We start from the raw sequence: 22012 nt of genomic DNA on the forward strand, positions 1-22012 counted from the left end.
TTGAAGGACGCTGGACTAAGGCCTGAAGTGAGGGAGGAGTTGATGAGGGTAGTGAGGAATGGCAGGATGTCGCATGGAGACGGCCTGGAGGAGAGAGGAGGGGATCCGGTCAATCAGGAAGGTGGTGGCGTTGTTAGACCTAACTATTCTTTGGCCATCTTCGGAGGAGAGAGGAATAAAGTGGGTAAGAACAGAGGCGTGGATAGGGGGAGGGAGTATGGTGGCAGAGGCAGAGGAGTTGATTTTGGTCCAGGCAGGTTTGTGACAAAATGGAGTTGAAGTCTGAGAGGAGGTGAAGGTAGTGACAGAGATCATCAGGACAGTCTGAGCTCTTCCATTTCCTCTCACCTGCCTGTTACTCGGCTGTACAAGCCTGCAGAGATTCGACAGGACTTCAAGAGGACTTCCCTACAACCCCAGTCCCTCGTCTCTCACTACCCCCAGGTCTGGCGCAAGGGCATATCACTCCAGTAGAGATGACTAGGTTCATTTCTCGGCTATCAAACAAGTTCATTGACTTTTGGACTTAAAATCAAATATTGGGACTTCAGCAGGGGAATCATAGGGGTAAAAAATGGGTATTATGAGGTAATATTAGCAGAGCAACAGCTGCTGAATAAAAGGCAAAAAAAAAAAGAAAATAAAAACAAGGACTAATAATCAAAAAGAATATAAAAAATGTGAATACTGTGAACTAGTGTGTGCAGCTAGGTGTTTGTTTATTGTGTACATCTGTTGTAAATGTATCTGTTACATTTATTTAACCTTAAACGTCTATGACTCTGTAGTCCTATATTTTTAACTGTTTGCGTCAGACAAAGGCTGGTTGTCTAAGCTAAATATAACACATTTTCCAAAATATGAAAATGTTGAATGAAGGAAAATGACAAAAATGTCCAAAAGTCTTTACTTTTCTGAAATCTCTTTGAGATAATTTAGTTTCTCCTCCAAGTACACACTACTAATATAAAATATTTTAATTCATTCTACTGGCTTTGGAGGGCTTCTAGTAATTACGCTACTGGTTATTAAGGGTATGGTACTGATTAATACAAAAACAAACAGATAAACATGGTAAAGCGTGAGATGGATGCGATGCACTAAAATCCAACCCAAAGTTGCATGTTGCTCTACTTTTTGGGCCAAGGGGGTTGGTCCACATTTTTTTGAGCAAGGCACAAAAGTGTGTTTGTTGCTCCTACTGGGCAGGGTCCTGTCTACATATTGGACTGAGTCAGTGCTAAGAGGACATTCAGTCATGTCTGAGGTGCTGCTGAATACTGTTCTGCTGCTGCTGTTGGGCCTTCTCTACCTCGGGCCACTTTGGCCGGTCCAGGGTGCCCTGGTGATCTCTCGCTATGATGCTACGACGAAGGTGAACTTACTCATATTGTCTTTCATATTATTATATTATAAGTCCATTTGAAAATGACATCAAAGTCCAATGCTCCACTTGCCCTGCTTTTGTTGGTTCATCGGTTTTTACTGTAATTTTCTTTTCTGCTACCTGTTTAGTTAAGTTGTTTCTTTAGTTGTTCTGCTACCTGCATGTAGTTTAGTTGTAGTTATTCTGCGTCGTTTTATTCCTGATTTGTATGAGGACCTGCTTCTCCAAATGCCATTCTGGTTCACGTTTGGATATTTGATATTTATTCTCTTGGTATGTTATGTCAACATAGCATAATATGTTTATCATTTGACTACATTTCAGGAGACAGATGGAGCCATCAGGTCCATTCAGGTATTTTCAGCTATTTCCATTTTTCCTTTTTTTCTACGTGCCCTGATTGTTTTGGATCACCCAGAAGCCTGGACCTGCAGGCTAAAAATATTAACTTTTTCACTTTTGTTACAGAAAAGGAGTGTAGACGATGCAAAGGTAAGGGAAGACTTCTGGGATACATTTTGATATTCATGACGATTAGTGATCCACTTTTTGTTGTTGTTTTGCATTTCTAGTGCTAAAGGCATGTCTAGGAGTCTCATTTGTTATCAATATATGGTTTTTTTCGCCCACTCTGGTCAGATGGTGGAGGTGCTCAGTGTCTTGGTACACTGTACGGTGGCGTCTCGGTTCGCTCACACAGTCATGACCTCCACTGCTTTGAACAAAGCCAACTCCTCCCAGGAAATATTCTTCGAGGTGGACCTGCCCAAGACGGCCTTCATCACCAACTTCAGCATGTGAGTCTTCCACCAGACCTCACCTTTCAAAACACTGAAAGCTTTTCGCCTCCTAAAAAAAAGCACATGAGGTCTTCTTTAAACCAGCCAGTCAATAGACATTATGCCTGTTTCAACATTCAGTCTGTTGTTGGCTAACTGTTCAATTCATCAATATATAACGCTTCTTATTGCACATTCTTTGGATCCAATGTACAACACTTACAGCACAACTCTTGCTTGATTCCTTTGTTTGGAAGAGGCTCAAGTGAAAGATACGATTCCATCGACACATTGTAACAGCAATAAAAGCATTTTCTAAATCCTTTTTTCACGTTTCAACTGCCTCTTCTGGTCACAGGGAGATTGAGGGTCAGATCTATGTTGGGGTTGTGAATGAAAAGGAGAAAGCCAAGAAACAGTATGAGAAGGCTGTTTCAAGTGGACAGACAGCTGGACTGGTCAAGTAGGTGGAGATCGAACAGGCATTTAACTCGAATCATGTCACTTTGTGTTTAAAGAAACTCATTAAGTTCACATATTTTCCTGTTTCATATGGAAACTAAAGTGCATTTTACTGTTTGATATCACTCATTTGGGCTAATTGGCATGATTTTACAGAGCTTCTGGAAGGAAAATGGAGAAGTTCTCTGTGTCCGTCAACATTGCAGCCAAGAGCAATGTGACCTTCATCTTGACCTATGAGGAGCTTCTTCAGAGGAAATTTGGCAAGTATGAGATCCTGACCCGAATAAACCCCAAACAGCTGGTCCAGAACTTTCAGGTGAATCCAAGTTCACAATCCCCTAAGTTTCGTGGACTCAGTAAATGTACATATTTATACAAAATATATTTGTGTGTGTGTGTGTGTGTGCGTGTGCGTGTGCGTGTGCGTGTGCGTGTGCGTGTGTCTGTGTGTGTGTGTGTGCAGATTGTGGCTGATATCTATGAGCCCCAGGGCATTGCCTTTGTGGATGCCCATGCAACCTTCCTTTCCAATGAACTTCTCCCCCTGGTGGAGAAAACAGTCACAGACAACAAGGTCCAGTTTGATATCTATCAGCAGGAAGTGAATTACATGGCCGACTACATTTTGTGGTCATTTGAAGTTGAAGCCCATGCATCCCTCTTTCAGGCACACATCTCCTTCTCGCCCACGCTGGATCAGCAGAGGAAGTGTCCAGAGTGTGATGGGTCTCTGATCAATGGGGATTTCATCATCAAGTATGACGTGAAACGAGCGTCAAGCCTAGGAGACATTCAGGTCTGCTGTCAACAAATATATGAAAACAAATGCTGACTTTAGTGGAGCAATTGACCCGTTTAAACTGATCAATTCCACTTTTATATTTCTACCTCCAGATCGTGAACGGATACTTTGTGCATTTCTTTGCTCCTTCGGATCTTCCCCGTGTCCCAAAAAATGTGGTGTTCGTGATTGACAGGAGTGGTTCAATGTCAGGCATGAAGATGTTCCAGGTACTGTGTGTGTGTGTGTGTGTGTGTGTGTGTGTGTGTGTGTGTGTGTGTGTGTGTGTGTGTGTGTGTGTGTGTGTGTGTGTGTGTGTGTGTGTGTGCATGTGTGTGTGGGTATGTGTGTGTGTTGCATGGACAGTGATGTAGAAAAAATAACATGCATTTTATTGCATTCACATACTAACTACCAGCCTTCTTGTATTCTTGCCTCCAAAGACCCGCGTGGCAATGGAATCAATTCTCTCAGACCTCCATCCAGAGGACTACTTTGGTATCATCTTATTTGATCACTCTATTGATCCCTGGAAAGAATCCCTTACCAAAGCAACAAAGGAAAACTTGGATAAAGCCATTCAATTTGTCCGCCAATTAAATTCTAGAGGAAGTAGGTTAGCTTCTACTTGGCTAGATATCAAACTTCCCAACAACAACTAACCCTACCAAAGATTAATCTAAATCAATTCATTTTTCAGGCACTAACATCAATGATGCCGTAATGATGGCCATCAAAATGCTGCAAGATGACAGAAGGAACAAGAAGCTCCCAGAGAGAAGTGTGGACATGATCATTTTACTAACCGATGGAATGCCAAATGAGGGTGAGTGTACAGAGATATCAAAATACATTTGTGATGAAAGGTTTGAAGTGATATGTCATATGTCTCATATGTGGTCTCTCTTCATGGATATACCTACATCCTGTTCCACCACATTGGGTCATGATTGAGCTGTCTTCTTTAATGTCTGTGATTGTGTAGGTGAAAGTAACCTTCAAAAGATACAGCAGAACGTGTGCGAAGCCATCAGTGGTAATATGACTCTGTTCTGCCTGGGCTTTGGGGATAATGTGGATTACTCCTTCCTGGACGTGATGGCCAAACAGAACAATGGCGTGGCCCGCAGGATCTACGAAGCCTCCGACGCTACCCTTCAGCTGCAGGTGAAGTTATGCTAATCAGTGGCGTTGTTAGGATTTGAGGACTCTGGACGTTAATGCCTTTATTTTGTAAACTTTGTAACTGTGTACTCTGACACCTTATTCATAGTACACTCAATGTGTGCGTCAAACACTTGTTTACTTTCCAGATTAATTATGAATTGTGATTGAATAAATATAAGTATATTTTTAGTAATATTGAGTATAAGCAGAATATATCAGAACATATCACTAAACATGTAATGACATTCTACACAGTATCAGACTAGAGAAAAATTGTTAAATATGTTCATGTTTATTGGAATACGAAACACAGTTCATGTTTAGTACACTCCCATTCTCTCTCTGCTCCGCACATAAATTGCATGGATGCCGAGTAGTGGGAAGTAGATTTGATGCTAGAAAGACACACAGAGGAACCGATCCTGGCCTTTTGAGGTTCTCTAATGCATGATTGGAATGAAAGATGAATAGATCCTGGAAAATATCATATCAATCATTGTAGCAGGTTCGAGGAATGAGAGCAGGCGGGGTTGTCGTTCTCTCCGCAGGAGATCGGTTTATTCGCTTTTCAGGCGGAACAGAAATATCAAAAATGTAACAAAAGGGTCCATTTAGCCGTCTCGCGGTGGATCTCTGTCAGTGTCACTCGCTCGCTCCGGACCTCCCTGGTCCGTTCGCTCCTGGGTCTCTGCTTCACTATAACAGAAAACAGGCACATAAGTACAGCCTCCCTGATTGACCTGAGTGCAGACACCTGCTCACCACCAGGTTCAATCCCCCCCGGCCAATCCCGTGCGCTCCCAACCTGTCCATACTCCCCCTGCAGGCCAGACGTCGCACGTCCCCCCACACGCCCCCACCGCCCGACACCGGCCGGGGTCACATCCGGCCGCCGACTCACTCCCCCCCCCGGAGCGGTAGAGGAAGTCTGCCACGGCCATTTGTGCCCCAGGCCTGTGCACGACCCGAAAGTTAAAGGGCTGCAACGCGAGGTACCACCGGGTGATCCTCGCGTTGGCGTCCTTCATGCGGTGGAGCCACTGGAGGGGGGCGTGGTCGGAGTAGAGGGTGAATGCGCGCCCCAACAGGTAGTAGCGAAGGGCGCCGACCGCCCACCGGATGGCGAGACGCTCCTTCTCCACCGTGCTGTACCGACCCTCCCGGTCCGATAGTTTCCGGCTCAGGTACAGCACCGGGCGGTCGACCCCCTCCACCTGCTGGGTCAGGACCGCGCCCAGCCCCCTATCCGACGCGTCCGTCTGCAGGGAGAAAGGGAGATCAAAGTTAGGGGCGCATAGGACCGACTCTCCACAGAGGGCTGTTTTAATAGCCTCAAACGACACCTGGCATGGCTCCGACCACTGGACTGTATCTGGGGCCCTCTTACGGGTGAGGTCGGTCAAGGGGCTGGCCAGGTCCGAGAAGTGCGGCACGAACTGCCGGTAGTACCCTGCCAGCCCCAAGAACCGCCTCACCTCCTTCTTGGTTCTGGGCCGAGCGGAGGCGGCCACCGCCGTGGTCTTAGCGACCTGTGGCCGGACCTCCCCCCCCCCCAGGTGGTACCCCAGATACTGGATCTCCCTCCGCCCGATCACGCACTTCTTCGGGTTGGCCGTGAGCCCCGCTCGTCTCAGCGACTGAAGGACGGCCGCCACCTGCCGCACATGCTGCTCCCACGTTCCACTATAGATGACCACGTCATCAATGTAGGCAGCAGCATACGCGGCGTGGCCGTAACACCCGGTCAATCAGTCGCTGAAACGTGGCCGGGGCCCTGAACAACCCAAACGGAAGCACCTTGAACTGGTATAAACCGAGCGGAGTGGAGAACGCCGTTTTTTCCCGGGCTGCTGGAGATAGCGGCATCTGCCAGTAGCCCTTCGTGCAGTCCAGAGTCGTATAATAGGTGGCCATGCCAAGCCGGTCCACGAGCTTGTCGATCCGAGGCATTGGGTAGGCGTCGAACTTTGAGACCGCGTTCACCCTACGATAGTCCACACAGAATCGGCCCGACCCGTCCGGCTTCCCCACAAGCACGACGGGACTGCACCAGTCCCTGTGGGACTCCTGGACCACGCCCAACTCTAACATGGTTGCTAATTCGCGCCGTACCACATCTTGTTTGTGGACGGGCAGCCTATAGGGGCGTGTCCGCACCGTTAACCCGGGCTGCGTCTCGATGTCGTGAGTAATTAGCGGGATGCGACCGGGCAGGGGTGAAATGACGTCAGCGAACTGGAGTTGCAGGCCGGCAACGTCCCGCGCCTGACTCCGCGAGAGGTCCTCGCCCCGACCTACCGGAGGGGTGGGACCTGGGCCCGGGACTTCCGGCCCGAGCTCTTCTCCCTCCGGCAGTGTCGACGCAAACGCGACAGGGACCACGTCGTTCCACCTCTTCCGGAGGTTGATGTGGTACACCTGTTTGTTTTCGCCCCTGTCCGAACGCGCTACCTCGTAATCCACGTCCCCGACTCGCCGCGTGACCACGAAGGGCCCTTGCCACTTCGCGAGTAATTTGGTGTTAGAGGTGGGCAGCAGTACCAGGACCTTGTCCCCCGGGGTGAGATCGCGTAATCTAGTCCCTCTGTCGTACAGGCGTCTCTGACTCTCCTGGGCGCGGTGCAAATGCTCACGTGACAATACCCCTAGTGAGTGAAGCTTTGCACGCAGGTCCATGACGTACTGGATTTCGTTTTTGCTGTCACTGGACCCCTCCTCCCAGTTTTCTTTAATGAGGTCCAGGACGCCCCTGGGCTTGCGCCCATAGAGTAACTCAAATGGGGAAAAACCCGTGGAAGCCTGGGGCACTTCCCGCACTGCAAACAACAGAGGGTCTAGCCATTGATGCCAATTTCGAGCATCTTCATGTACGAACTTGCGGATCATGGACTTTAACGTCCGGTTAAACCTCTCACACAAGCCGTCCGTGGCTGGGTGATAGACGCTTGTGCGAACGGCCTTGACCTTCAACAACCCGTAAAGTTCTCTAATCGTGCGTGACATGAAATTGGTGCCCTGGTCAGTGAGAATCTCTTTCGGGACTCCCACCCGCGATACGACATGAAACAACGCCTGCGCAACACTCTTCGCGGAGATGTTGCGCAACGGAATTGCTTCCGGGTATCGGGTTGCGTAGTCGATCAGGACTAACACAAATCGATACCCTTGTGCGGAACGTTCTAATGGCCCGATAATGTCCATGCCTGTCGTGTCCACATCCCCGTAGTCCCCCTAACTGCCTGTGGGAACCCCGCCCAATCCAACCCAAGAATCAGGGGATGCGAGAGGCTCGAACTAACCGCCGCCTTCACCCTATATTTTCTACCCCCACAACGAATTTCGATGGGGACCAAAGGATACTCGTGCACATCCCCGTGTACACACCTCACCGAAACGCTCGACGCCTCCAACAATGCCTCGGACCGCACCAGGCGCTGGTGGATCATGGTCTGCATGCAGCCCGAGTCCAACAGCGCCCGCCGGAAGTGGCCAAGCCGCCCACACCCCTCCCCTGCCGCCTGAGCGCCCGTCTGTGGAAGGGGGGTGGAAGGCGACTCATGTGCCCGCTCTGGACCGCCCCCCCCCATCTCGCCCTCGGCACCGGGGTTGGCCTCTCCCGCCGTGGGGCAGCCGCCCCGGTACGTGGGCCCGGTGTCGGCGGTCGCTGGCTCGCCGGTGGTGGCTGCAGGTGGCTCTCCGCCAGGACGACCGCAGCAGCGAGGCTCTCGGGCCGATGGTACCGGACCCAGGCGGAGGTCCGAGCCGGCAGCCCCTCCACGAATCTTTCCATGACCACCTGCTCGACCACGTCCTCCGCTGTGTTCCGGTCTGGGACCAGCCACCTCCTGGCCTGGTCCCTCAGCTGCTGGGCGAAGGCGAAGGGTCGGTCCCCCTCGCTGAAGGCCAGCGCCCGGAACCGCCGCCGATGTTCCTCGGGGTAGAGACCCAGCCGGTCCCGGATGGCCCTGGTGATCGCATCGTAGTCCTGCTGGGCCCCGGCCGGCAGGCTGTGGGCCGCGAGCTGCGCCTCTCCAGTCAGGAGCGGTAGGAGCCGGTGCGCCCACTCCGGTCGAGGCCACCCCGAGACCTCGGCCACCCCCTGGAAGGTCTCAAGGAAGGCTTCCGCGTCGTCGGCCTCCCCCATCTTCGGGACGTGAATCTGGGCTGCGGGTCCCGGCCCTCGGGGTCCTCCGCCGCGTCCGCCGGAGGCGAGGAGCTCATGGAGCATGGCCCGATCGGCGGCAAAGGACTGGGCCAGCTCCGTGAGCACCTCGTTCTGTGCCTGGTGGAGCTGGCCTTGCCTCTCGGCCATCTGGGCCAGGTGCCCGAGTACATTTCCCAACGGGGACTGGTCCATTTATCTGCTCTCGGGCCCCGCTTTGGGCTCCAGTGTAGCAGGTTCGAGGAATGAGAGCAGGCGGGGTTGTCGTTCTCTCCGCAGGAGATCGGTTTATTCGCTTTTCAGGCGGAACAGAAATATCAAAAATGTAACAAAAGGGTCCATTTAGCCGTCTCGCGGTGGATCTCTGTCAGTGTCACTCGCTCGCTCGCTCCGGACCTCCCTGGTCCGTTCGCTCCTGGGTCTCCGCTTCACTATAACAGAAAGCAGGCACATAAGTACAGCCTCCCTGATTGACCTGAGTGCAGACACCTGCTCACCACCAGGTTCAATCCCCCCCGGCCAATCCCGTGCGCTCCCAACCTGTCCATACTCCCCCTGCAGGCCAGACGTCGCACGTCCCCCCACAATCATATTTTTGATAATAATAAAAAATATCCCAATTGAGATCCAGGGCTAATCATAAAACCATTAGGGCTTTAGCCTAGGATGCCCCCGGCCAAACAACAGCTATGATGCCTAGAGGTGACAATTTTTTCAAACAGCCCATTTCCATGTATGGGACCACTGGATATGTGTATGAATGTGTTGCAGGGTTTCTACGATGAGGTGGCTAGCCCGCTGTTGTCAGCAGTGGACCTGCGTTACCCTGACAACGCGGTGGATTCCTTAACCCCTCATCACTTCAGTCAGTTGTTCAATGGCTCAGAGATCGTGGTGGCCGGGCGGCTGTCTGAAAACGACATGGACAACTTCCTGGTGGAAGTGTTTGCCAATGGGGTGGGTGAAGGACATGTGATACAGTGGTATCTTAGGGCATAAGAGGTGCACAGTTCAGTTTGGTTTGAACTCTTTTGGCTTCTTGCTCAACGTAGTTTGAGCAGGACTTCCAGGTGCAGGGCCAGGCTAGTGTCACCGACTGGGACGTGATCTACCCAGAGAAGGAATACATCTTTGGGGATTTCACTGAGCGCCTGTGGGCCTACCTCACCATCCAACAACTACTGGACACCAGGTTTGAGCGGATGGAAGCCAGATATTGTTGGAATGGATTTCCAAAACCTCATTGCTCTGGGTATACATTCTCAACCTAGGTGCAAGACTGTCTGAATTCTTTGTGTTGTTTCCATTAACTAGTAAGAGTGGGCCAGCAGAGGAGAAGAGCAACGCCACGGACAAAGCCCTGGAGATGTCCCTGAAGTACAGCTTCGTCACCCCCCTCACCTCCATGGTGGTCACCAAGCCAGAGACCGAGGATGGTCCCAGCGGGCCCCTCATAGCGGACAAGCTGACTGAGGGTAGGACAGCTGGAGAGGCAGGAAGGAGGACTCAACGGAGTTGTACACCAACATACTGACATTGTGTCGTTATTGAGGTCCTACATGTATCTCTGTTGAATTATTCCCGCTTATTTCCACAGAACAACGGCAGCAGGCTGACAAACAGGGTAGGATTTGAACCGGGTTTGTATTTGAATTCCCCTATAGTAGCTCTGAGAGCGCAGGCCTTGGAGATACATTGCTTCTCACTGTGTATTTGTTGTTGGTCATGCGGTGTAGGTTCAGGATATCTACACTCAGCCCCTCAATCTGGAAGCCACTGGAGGCATCCTATTGCTCATAGTCCTACATACCTTGGTACGTATTCTATATTCATAAAATCTGGCCATTGATCATTGTATATGGTTTTAGCTTGAAATGTAGTGGGACAGCTTATTCTCCAGAATGACTTTATTTGACGCAACCAAGTCCATATATCTATTTCTTCCAATTGTTGCTTCCGCCTTGGCATTATACTTTTTGTTCAGTGGATGGAGATCCTCATTTCATAATCGAACTGCCAGAGAGAGAGGACGCTCTGTGCTTCAACATCAATGACTCACCTGGAACCATCTTTAACCTGGTCAAAGACCCCTCCATAGGTGAGCCTGCTTCAGTCCACACGGCACACTTGTGCTGTTCATAAAATGAAATTCCAACCTCTTGGCCGTTTTAATGATTACTAAAAGAAATCTATTATCTTATCAGTATCCTATAGGAAATTGATCCTTTAATCACATGTTGCTTCTTCAGGACTTTTGGTCAATGGTCAAACCATTGGGGATAAGATGGTTGCCCCTGATGGTAAAGTCAACACCTACTTTGGCCGCCTTGGTGTTGTCCATCAGGCCCTGGGGGTGAGGCTGGAGGTGACCACAGAGTACATCACTCTGTCCCAGGATGGACAAAAGGTCAAGCTGCTGTGGTCAGACCAAGCTTCCCTAAAAGGACCCAGGTTGAAACACCTAGAATCCAACGGATGTTTATGACAATGTTACGGCTTGACTTCCTCTCTTTGCTTTTTTACTTTGTCTTCCTACCAAGTCATTCTGATTACACCATCCACTCCATCTCCACTTTCTTTCCTAACCCCAGTGTGGATCTGCTTTTGACCAAGGACCGGAGCGTCAAGGTAACTTTAAGAGATTCTGTAAAGTTTGTGATCCTGCTCCACAAAGTGTGGAAGATGCACCCCTACCACCAGGACTACCTGGGATTCTACACTCTGGACGGCCACCTTCTCTCTCCATCCGTCCATGGTCTGCTAGGTAATGAAACAACAGGGAATCATAGCAGGAAGTAGTGTCCAAGACTTGGTGTTTATTGATAGTAATTTACTAATGAAACTAAGAACATGTAGAACAAAAAACTATTGAAACTGTTTTTATTGTAAGTGAAGAATAGCAGAAAGATTGAGATTTTCTTAAAGGGATCTATTTTGGCACTATTTAATGATGGATAGATAAGCCTACCAGTTGCTACAGTCCAATGGGTAGGCTGGTGAACTGATCTATCCATTATACATCTAGGTGGACACTCCCACTTGAGGTGTCACAAAGTCAGAGGGCACGGCAGATTTGAAAACAGCTTGTAATGGATAGTCACACTCACACCTAGTAAATAGGCTATAATAACATGGAAATGAAACCGAAAGTAAGATAAAAGCTGATTGTAAGGGAATCAATATAAGAGTCTTTTCAATGGTGGTAAATTCTGCAGGTCAGTTCTACCATGGGATTGGGTTTGAAGTTGGAGATCTACGTCCAGGAGAGGTTCCTGAGAAACCAGACGCCACTATGTATGTCAAAGGACATCAGCTCAATGTGACCAGGTACACCTGCTACCTTACATGTGTTACACAGAACAGTGAACATCTAGATCGGAAATTTGGAGAAAAAATGATTTCTGACTTTTAAAACCACCTTGTGACCTCTCTCTTGGTCTCCAGAGGTTGGCAACGGGACTTCAGGAAGGATTTGAAGAGAGGAAAAAATGTCCCATGCTGGTTCATCCACAGTAATGGGACAGGGCTCATTGATGGCAGTGCTGAAGATTACATCGTATCAGGCCTCTTTAAGACAGTTTGACAAGTAGCAGACAAGCTCATCAATACTGCGGCACAGTGTGGCTCTTTCACCACACCTTTTCAGTGTCGTAATAATAATATGTAAGTGTAATAGTGTATGAGACCCTTAATGAAGTTCCGATGCTATCAAATTAATAAAGAAACCCTTGATTGATCACAGTACTACAATAAATATTAGATCAAATCAAGCATTTCAGCACCGTAGAGATCCTTTGAGTTTTGTGAATGACCAGACAGACACCTGGCAGTTTTTATTTTCAAGCTCTACATAGATTAGTTAAGGAATCGATTTGCCGACTGACACATTTTTATCATAAATAATCCTTTGAGGTAGTTTATCGAATATTTGTTTTAAAAATGTGCTTTTTAATTTGCATTTCAATCCAAATATGAATGGATCATTATAAAAGGAATCATTGAGTTTTTCTTGGCTGCTTGTTGTCATAGCCACATCTGTTGTGCTGTGTGTTGCCACAACCCCTGTCTGTCTCTGTGCTGTGCCTGCCACCCCTCAACTTTTCACACCTGGCGTGCTTCAGGTTGTCGTTCAAATACACCTGGTTAGCCTGCAGTCATCGCCAGATCGTACTTCGACCTTCAGTGGTAGATATTCGTACCTGTCTCCAGTTTTTTCTAACACTTACTAGTCGATATTTTTCTGTTGAAATCTCGTATCTAACCTTTGTTTCCTTTTGCCTCAGTGTTTGGTGGATCAGCACCTCCAGCCTCCCTGCTTCACTCCCTCCAGCCTGAAGCTCCCAGGCTCCAACCTGTCCCACCCCTGGTCTGATCCAAATAAACCTTTTCATTACTCAAACTCAAGTCCTGTCTCTGTGTTCTGCTCTTGGGTCCAGCAGCTATCGAACCCTAACACTTGTCAGATAAAGCAAGCACCTGGTCCCTGGAAACTTGTGATGGCGTTTGCTATTATGCATTACATTTTATAGACTAAATAATACTCTAATTTTGATGTATCCACTGTGAAAATAATTGTCAGGTGCAGCCCTTATCCGTGAGCTTGAAAAGTCTGTCACATTAACATTGACATCGCATCAAGAAATGACCATGAAGAAAAATATATAACAATGTCACCACATCAAAGAAAGCTATCCTTTTTTGACCCGTCTTAAGCACTCCTCTCCCATGTTGTTGCCATCCAGCTTGATGTAGGAATCATTGACATTTGTGATTGAGGAAAGAGGACCGGCTCCTCCTGTTAACAAGCTAGACGTTCTCCATGCTGTCCCGCTTCTCCCCTGCCTTTCGGGATGCACACACACACACATGCACGCAAGCACACGCGCGCACGCACACACGTACGCTCGACGCACGCACGTACACACACACATACACTCGCAAATACATCATTTAAGCTACATTTCTTTCTTCTCACCACATGCAATTCGACTAAACAACATAATTTATTTGTCGACTATAGTTTTACAGAATCTGTTTCTATCTGAGCCAAAATAATTTGTTTATCACTGTCAATGTAAACACAAATGTCTACGATATATGTTTACTTTCACGTGTCCACAATATATGGTCATAAATTGGAAATGATGACCTATGATTAAATCCTTGTCAAATACCTGATATCTAATACAGTCATCAGCTTAGCAGTGATAGGAGAAACCACATGATTACAGACCCCAAGGATCTAGCATACAGGGAAAACCAAAGGGGTCCCAGTACGCTTGATTCTAGCAGTCTTGAAGGACGCTGGACTAAGGCCTGAAGTGAGGGAGGAGTTGATGAGGGTAGTGAGGAATGGCAGGATGTCGCATGGAGACGGCCTGGAGGAGAGAGGAGGGGATCCGGTCAATCAGGAAGGTGGTGGCGTTGTTAGACCTAACTATTCTTTGGCCATCTTCGGAGGAGAGAGGAATAAAGTGGGTAAGAACAGAGGCGTGGATAGGGGGAGGGAGTATGGTGGCAGAGGCAGAGGAGTTGATTTTGGTCCAGGCAGGTTTGTGACAAAATGGAGTTGAAGTCTGAGAGGAGGTGAAGGTAGTGACAGAGATCATCAGGACAGTCTGAGCTCTTCCATTTCCTCTCACCTGCCTGTTACTCGGCTGTACAAGCCTGCAGAGATTCGACAGGACTTCAAGAGGACTTCCCTACAACCCCAGTCCCTCGTCTCTCACTACCCCCAGGTCTGGCGCAAGGGCATATCACTCCAGTAGAGATGACTAGGTTCATTTCTCGGCTATCAAACAAGTTCATTGACTTTTGGACTTAAAATCAAATATTGGGACTTCAGCAGGGGAATCATAGGGGTAAAAAATGGGTATTATGAGGTAATATTAGCAGAGCAACAGCTGCTGAATAAAAGGCAAAAAAAAAAAGAAAATAAAAACAAGGACTAATAATCAAAAAGAATATAAAAAATGTGAATACTGTGAACTAGTGTGTGCAGCTAGGTGTTTGTTTATTGTGTACATCTGTTGTAAATGTATCTGTTACATTTATTTAACCTTAAACGTCTATGACTCTGTAGTCCTATATTTTTAGCTGTTTGCGTCAGACAAAGGCTGGTTGTCTAAGCTAAATATAACACATTTTCCAAAATATGAAAATGTTGAATGAAGGAAAATGACAAAAATGTCCAAAAGTCTTTACTTTTCTGAAATCTCTTTGAGATAATTTAGTTTCTCCTCCAAGTACACACTACTAATATAAAATATTTTAATTCATTCTACTGGCTTTGGAGGGCTTCTAGTAATTACGCTACTGGTTATTAAGGGTATGGTACTGATTAATACAAAAACAAACAGATAAACATGGTAAAGCGTGAGATGGATGCGATGCACTAAAATCCAACCCAAAGTTGCATGTTGCTCTACTTTTTGGGCCAAGGGGGTTGGTCCACATTTTTTTGAGCAAGGCACAAAAGTGTGTTTGTTGCTCCTACTGGGCAGGGTCCTGTCTACATATTGGACTGAGTCAGTGCTAAGAGGACATTCAGTCATGTCTGAGGTGCTGCTGAATACTGTTCTGCTGCTGCTGTTTGGCCTTCTCTACCTCGGGCCACTTTGGCCGGTCCAGGGTGCCCTGGTGATCTCTCGCTATGATGCTACGACGAAGGTGAACTTACTCATATTGTCTTTCATATTATTATATTATAAGTCCATTTGAAAATGACATCATAGTCCAATGCTCCACTTGCCCTGCTTTTGTTGGTTCATCGGTTTTTACTGTAATTTTCTTTTCTGCTACCTGTTTAGTTAAGTTGTTTCTTTAGTTGTTCTGCTACCTGCATGTAGTTTAGTTGTAGTTATTCTGCGTCGTTTTATTCCTGATTTGTATGAGGACCTGCTTCTCCAAATGCCATTCTGGGTCACATTTGGATATTTGATATTTATTCTCTTGGTATGTTATGTCAACATAGCATAATATGTTTATCATTTGACTACATTTCAGGAGACAGATGGAGCCATCAGGTCCATTCAGGTATTTTCAGCTATTTCCATTTTTCCTTTTTTTCTACGTGCCCTGATTGTTTTGGATCACCCAGAAGCCTGGACCTGCAGGCTAAAAATATTAACTTTTTCACTTTTGTTACAGAAAAGGAGTGTAGACGATGCAAAGGTAAGGGAAGACTTCTGGGATACATTTTGATATTCATGACGATTAGAGATCCACTTTTTGTTGTTGTTTTGCATTTCTAGTGCTAAAGGCATGTCTAGGAGTCTCATTTGTGATCAATATATGTTTTTTTTCGCCCACTCTGGTCAGATGGTGGAGGTGCTCAGTGTCTTGGTACACTGTACGGTGGCGTCTCGGTTCGCTCACACAGTCATGACCTCCACTGCTTTGAACAAAGCCAACTCCTCCCAGGAAATATTCTTCGAGGTGGACCTGCCCAAGACGGCCTTCATCACCAACTTCAGCATGTGAGTCTTCCACCAGACCTCACCTTTCAAAACACTGAAAGCTTTTCGCCTCCTAACAAAAAGCACATGAGGTCTTCTTTAAACCAGCCAGTCAATAGACATTATGCCTGTTTCAACATTCAGTCTGTTGTTGGCTAACTGTTCAATTCATCAATATATAACGCTTCTTATTGCACATTCTTTGGATCCAATGTACAACACTTACAGCACAACTCTTGCTTGATTCCTTTGTTTGGAAGAGGCTCAAGTGAAAGATACGATTCCATCGACACATTGTAACAGCAATAAAAGCATTTTCTAAATCCTTTTTTCACGTTTCAACTGCCTCTTCTGGTCACAGGGAGATTGAGGGTCAGATCTATGTTGGGGTTGTGAATGAAAAGGAGAAAGCCAAGAAACAGTATGAGAAGGCTGTTTCAAGTGGACAGACAGCTGGACTGGTCAAGTAGGTGGATATCGAACAGGCATTTAACTCGAATCATGTCACTTTGTGTTTAAAGAAACTCATAAAGTTCACATATTTTCCTGTTTCATATGGAAACTAAAGTGCATTTTACTGTTTGATATCACTCATTTGGGCTAATTGGCATGATTTTACAGAGCTTCTGGAAGGAAAATGGAGAAGTTCTCTGTGTCCGTCAACATTGCAGCCAAGAGCAATGTGACCTTCATGTTGACCTATGAGGAGCTTCTTCAGAGGAAATTTGGCAAGTATGAGATCCTGACCCGAATAAACCCCAAACAGCTGGTCCAGAACTTTCAGGTGAATCCAAGTTCACAATCCCCTAAGTTTCGTGGACTCAGTAAATGTACATATTTATACAAAATATATTTGTGTGTGTGTGTGTGTGTGCGTGTGCGTGTGCGTGTGCGTGTGTCTGTGTGTGTGTGTGTGCAGATTGTGGCTGATATCTATGAGCCCCAGGGCATTGCCTTTGTGGATGCCCATGCAACCTTCCTTTCCAATGAACTTCTCCCCCTGGTGGAGAAAACAGTCACAGACAACAAGGTCCAGTTTGATATCTATCAGCAGGAAGTGAATTACATGGCCGACTACATTTTGTGGTCATTTGAAGTTGAAGCCCATGCATCCCTCTTTCAGGCACACATCTCCTTCTCGCCCACGCTGGATCAGCAGAGGAAGTGTCCAGAGTGTGATGGGTCTCTGATCAATGGGGATTTCATCATCAAGTATGACGTGAAACGAGCGTCAAGCCTAGGAGACATTCAGGTCTGCTGTCAACAAATATATGAAAACAACAATTATGGAAACAAATGCTGACTTTAGTGGAGCAATAGACCCGTTTAAACTGATCAATTCCACTTTTATATTTCTACCTCCAGATCGTGAACGGATACTTTGTGCATTTCTTTGCTCCTCCGGATCTTCCCCGTGTCCCAAAAAATGTGGTGTTCGTGATTGACAGGAGTGGTTCAATGTCAGGCATGAAGATGTTCCAGGTACTGTGTGTGTGTGTGTGTGTGTGTGTGTGTGTGTGTGTGTGTGTGTGTGTGTGTGTGTGTGTGTGTGTGTGTGTGTGTGTGTGCATGTGTGTGTGGGTATGTGTGTGTTGCATGGACAGTGATGTAGAAAACATAACATGCATTTTATTGCATTCACAAATTAACTACCAGCCTTCTTGTATTCTTGCCTCCAAAGACCCGCGTGGCAATGGAATCAATTCTCTCAGACCTTCATCCAGAGGACTACTTTGGTATCATCTTATTTGATTATTCTTTTTATCCCTGGAAAGGATCCCTTACCAAAGCAACAGAGGAAAACTTGGATAAAGCCATTCAATTTGTCCGCCAATTAAATTCTAGAGGAAGTAGGTTAGCTTCTACTTGGCTAGATATCAAACTTCCCAACAACAACTAACCCTACCAAAGATTAATCTAAATCAACAAATTTTTCAGACACTAACATCAACGATGCTGTAATGATGGCCATCAACATGCTGAAAGATGACAGAAGGAACAAGAAGCTCCCAGAGAGAAGTGTGGACATGATCATTTTACTAACCGATGGAATGCCAAATCAGGGTGGGTGTACAGAGATATCAAAATACATTTGTGATGATAGGTTTGAAGTGATATGTCATATGTCTCATATGTGGTCTCTCTTCATGGATATACTTATATCCTGTTCCACCACATTGGGTCATGATTGAGCTGTCTTCTTTAATGTCTTTGTGATTGTGTAGGTGAAAGCAACCTTCAAAAGATCCAGCAGAACGTGTGCGAAGCCATCAGTGGTAATATGACTCTGTTCTGCCTGGGCTTTGGGGATAATGTGGATTACTCCTTCCTGGACGTGATGGCCAAACAGAACAATGGCGTGGCCCGCAGGATCTACGAAGCCTCCGACGCTGCCCTTCAGCTGCAGGTGAGGTTATGCTAATCAGTGGCGTTGTTAGGATTTGAGGACTCTGGACGTTAATGCCTTTATTTTGTAACCTTTGTAATTGTGTACTCTGACACCTTATTCAAAGTACACTCAATGTGTGTGTCAAACACTTGTTTACTTTCCAGATTAATTATGAATTGTGATTGAATAAATATAAGTATATTTTTGGTAATAATGAGTATAAGCAGAATATATCAGAACATATCACTAAACATGTATTGACATTCTACACACTATCAGACTAGAGAAAAATTGTTAAGTATGTTCATGTTTATTGGAATACAAAACACAGTTCACGTTTAGTACACTCCCATTCTCTCTCTGCTCCGCACATAAATTGCATGGATGCCGAGTAGTGGGAAGTAGATCTGATGCTTGAAAGACACACAGAGGAACCAATCCTGGCCTTTGGAGGTTCTCTAATGCATGATTGGAATGAAAGATGAATAGATCCTGGAAAATATCATATCAATCGTATTTTTGTTAATAATAAAAAATATCCCAATTGAGATCCAGGGCTAATCATAAAACCATAAGGGCTTTAGCCTAGGATGCCCCCGGCCAAACAACAGCTATGATGCCTAGAGGTGACAATTTTTTCAAACAGCCCATTTCCATGTATGGGACCACTGGATATGCGTATGAATGTGTTGCAGGGTTTCTACGATGAGGTGGCTAGCCCGCTGTTGTCAGCAGTGGACCTGCGTTACCCTGACAACGCGGTGGATTCCTTAACCCCTCATCACTTCAGTCAGTTGTTCAATGGCTCAGAGATCGTGGTGGCCGGGCGGCTGTCTGAAAACCACATGGACAACTTCCTGGTGGAAGTGTTTGCCAATGGGGTGGGTGAAGGACATGTGATACAGTGGTATCTTAGGGCATAAGAGGTGCACAGTTCAGTTTGGTTTGAGCTCTTTTGGCTTTCTGCTCAACATAGTTTGAGCAGGACTTCCAGGTGCAGGGCCAGGCTAGTGTCACCGACTGGGACGTGATCTACCCAGAGAAGGAATACATCTTTGGGGATTTCACTGAGCGCCTGTGGGCCTACCTCACCATCCAACAACTACTGGACACCAGGTTTGAGCGGATGGAAGCCAGATATTGTTGGAATGGATTTCCAAAACCTCATTGCTCTGGGTATACATTCTCAACCTAGGTGCAAGACTGTCTGAATTCTTTGTGTTGTTTCCATTAACTAGTAAGAGTGGGCCAGCAGAGGAGAAGAGCAACGCCACGGACAAAGCCCTGGAGATGTCCCTGAAGTACAGCTTCGTCACCCCCCTCACCTCCATGGTGGTCACCAAGCCAGAGACCGAGGATGGTCCCAGCGGGCCCCTCATAGCGGACAAGCTGACTGAGAGTAGGACAGCTGGAGAGGCAGGAAGGAGGACTCAACGGAGTTGTACACCAACATACTGACATTGTGTCGTTATTGAGGTCCTACATGTATCTCTGTTGAATTATAACCGCTTATTTCCACAGAACAACGGCAGCAGGCTGACAAACAGGGTAGGATTTGAACCGGGTTTGTATTTGAATTCCCCTATAGTAGCTCTGAGAGCGCAGGCCTTGGAGATACATTGCTTCTCACTGTGTATTTGTTGTTGTTCATGCGGTATAGGTTCAGGATATCTACACTCAGCCCCTCAATCTGGAAGCCACTGGAGGCATGCTATTGCTCATCGTCCTACATACCTTGGTGCGTATTCTATATTCATAAAATCTGGCCATTGATCATTCTATATGGTTTTAGCTTGAAATGTAGTGGGACAGCTTATTCTCCAGAATGACTTTATTTGACGCAACCAAGTCCATATATCTATGTCTTCCTATTGTTGCTTCCGCCTTGTCATTATACTTTTTGTTCAGTGGATGGAGATCCTCATTTCATAATCGAACTGCCAGAGAGAGAGGACGCTCTGTGCTTCAACATCAATGACTCACCTGGAACCATCTTTAACCTGGTCAAAGACCCCTCCATAGGTGAGCCTGCTTCAGTCCACACGGCACACTTGTGCTGTTCATAAAATGAAATTCCAACCTCTTGGCCGTTTTAATGATTACTAAAAGAAATCTATTATCTTATCAGTATCCTATAGGAAATTGATCCTTTAATCACATGTTGCTTCTTCAGGACTTTTGGTCAATGGTCAGACCATTGGGGATAAGATGGTTGCCCCTGATGGTAAAGTCAACACCTACTTTGGCCGCCTTGGTGTTGTCCATCAGGCCCTGGGGGTGAGGCTGGAGGTGACCACAGAGTACATCACTCTGTCCCAGGATGGACAAAAGGTCAAGCTGCTGTGGTCAGACCAAGCTTCCCTAAAAGGACCCAGGTTGAAACACCTAGAATCCAACGGATGTTTATGACAATGTTACGGCTTGACTTCCTCTCTTTGCTTTTTTACTTTGTCTTCCTACCAAGTCATTCTGATTACACCATCCACTCCATCTCCACTTTCTTTCCTAACCCCAGTGTGGATCTGCTTTTGACCAAGGACCGGAGCGTCAAGGTAACTTTAAGAGATTCTGTAAAGTTTGTGATCCTGCTCCACAAAGTGTGGAAGATGCACCCCTACCACCAGGACTACCTGGGATTCTACACTCTGGACGGCCACCTTCTCTCTCCATCCGTCCATGGTCTGCTAGGTAATGGAACAACAGGGAATCATAGCAGGAAGTAGTGTCCCAGACTTGGTGTTTATTGATAGTAATTTACTAATGAAACTAAGAACATGTAGAGCAAAATGCTATTGAAACTGTTTTTATTGTAAGTGAAGAATAGCAGAAAGTTTTCTCCTTCTTATTGGACTCTTATCTTTGCCCTATTTTATACAGTCAGATGGGTAAACTGATGTATTCCACATACACCTAGCTAGACACTTCCACCAGTTATGTCACTAATTCAGAGGGCAGGGCAGATTTGGAAACAGCTTGTAATGGATCACACCTGGAAATTTTAACGAATTCAAGATAAAGCCTGATTTTAAGGGAATCAATACAAAATCTTTTCAATGCTGGTAAATTCTGCAGGTCAGTTCTACCATGGGATTGGGTTTGAAGTTGGAGATCTACGCCCAGGAGAGGTTCATGAGAAACCAGACGCCACCATGTATGTCAAAGGACATCAGCTCAATGTGACCAGGTACACCTGCTACCTTACATGTGTTTCACAGAATAGTGAACATCTAAATATATTTCATCAAACTTTGGAAACACCTTGTGACCTCTATCTCTTGGTCTCCAGAGGTTGGCAACGGGACTTCAGGAAGGATTTGAAGAAAGGAGAAAATGTCCCATGCTGGTTCATCCACAGTAATGGGACAGGGCTCATTGATGGCAGTGCTGAAGATTACATTGTATCAGGCCTCTTTAAGACAGTTTGA

General features: G+C 46.5%; 2 protein-coding genes across 2 annotated transcripts; both read left to right on the forward strand.

Moving 5' to 3' along the window:
- The first annotated feature begins 1251 nt into the window (after nucleotides 1-1251).
- Nucleotides 1252-13137, forward strand: LOC307083794 (inter-alpha-trypsin inhibitor heavy chain H3-like). Its single transcript, XM_079747767.1, has 23 exons — nucleotides 1252-1375; nucleotides 1712-1741; nucleotides 1856-1879; nucleotides 2027-2184; nucleotides 2525-2629; nucleotides 2785-2947; nucleotides 3095-3205; nucleotides 3299-3427; nucleotides 3526-3642; nucleotides 3856-4024; nucleotides 4113-4238; nucleotides 4398-4579; nucleotides 9513-9698; nucleotides 9794-9933; nucleotides 10056-10216; nucleotides 10339-10365; nucleotides 10478-10555; nucleotides 10726-10839; nucleotides 10991-11192; nucleotides 11333-11505; nucleotides 11957-12068; nucleotides 12186-12926; nucleotides 13025-13137. The coding sequence occupies exons 1-22, from the start codon at nucleotides 1259-1261 to the stop codon at nucleotides 12322-12324; spliced, it is 2763 nt and encodes a 920-aa protein (XP_079603893.1). The 5' UTR covers nucleotides 1252-1258; the 3' UTR covers nucleotides 12325-12926; nucleotides 13025-13137.
- A 2156-nt stretch (nucleotides 13138-15293) lies between these two features.
- On the forward strand, nucleotides 15294-22012 carry LOC307083795 (inter-alpha-trypsin inhibitor heavy chain H3-like; the record flags this gene model as incomplete). The annotated part of the gene is made up of 22 exons (XM_079747768.1): nucleotides 15294-15410; nucleotides 15747-15776; nucleotides 15891-15914; nucleotides 16062-16219; nucleotides 16560-16664; nucleotides 16820-16982; nucleotides 17118-17228; nucleotides 17322-17450; nucleotides 17564-17680; nucleotides 17880-18048; nucleotides 18137-18262; nucleotides 18424-18605; nucleotides 19283-19468; nucleotides 19564-19703; nucleotides 19826-19986; nucleotides 20109-20135; nucleotides 20248-20325; nucleotides 20496-20609; nucleotides 20761-20962; nucleotides 21103-21275; nucleotides 21660-21771; nucleotides 21874-22012. 22 exons carry the CDS (start codon nucleotides 15294-15296, stop codon nucleotides 22010-22012), a joined length of 2763 nt encoding a protein of 920 aa, XP_079603894.1.

Source organism: Pollachius pollachius (assembly GCF_949987615.1).
Source record: "Pollachius pollachius genome assembly, chromosome: 12".
Taxonomy (NCBI): Eukaryota; Metazoa; Chordata; class Actinopteri; order Gadiformes; family Gadidae; genus Pollachius; species Pollachius pollachius.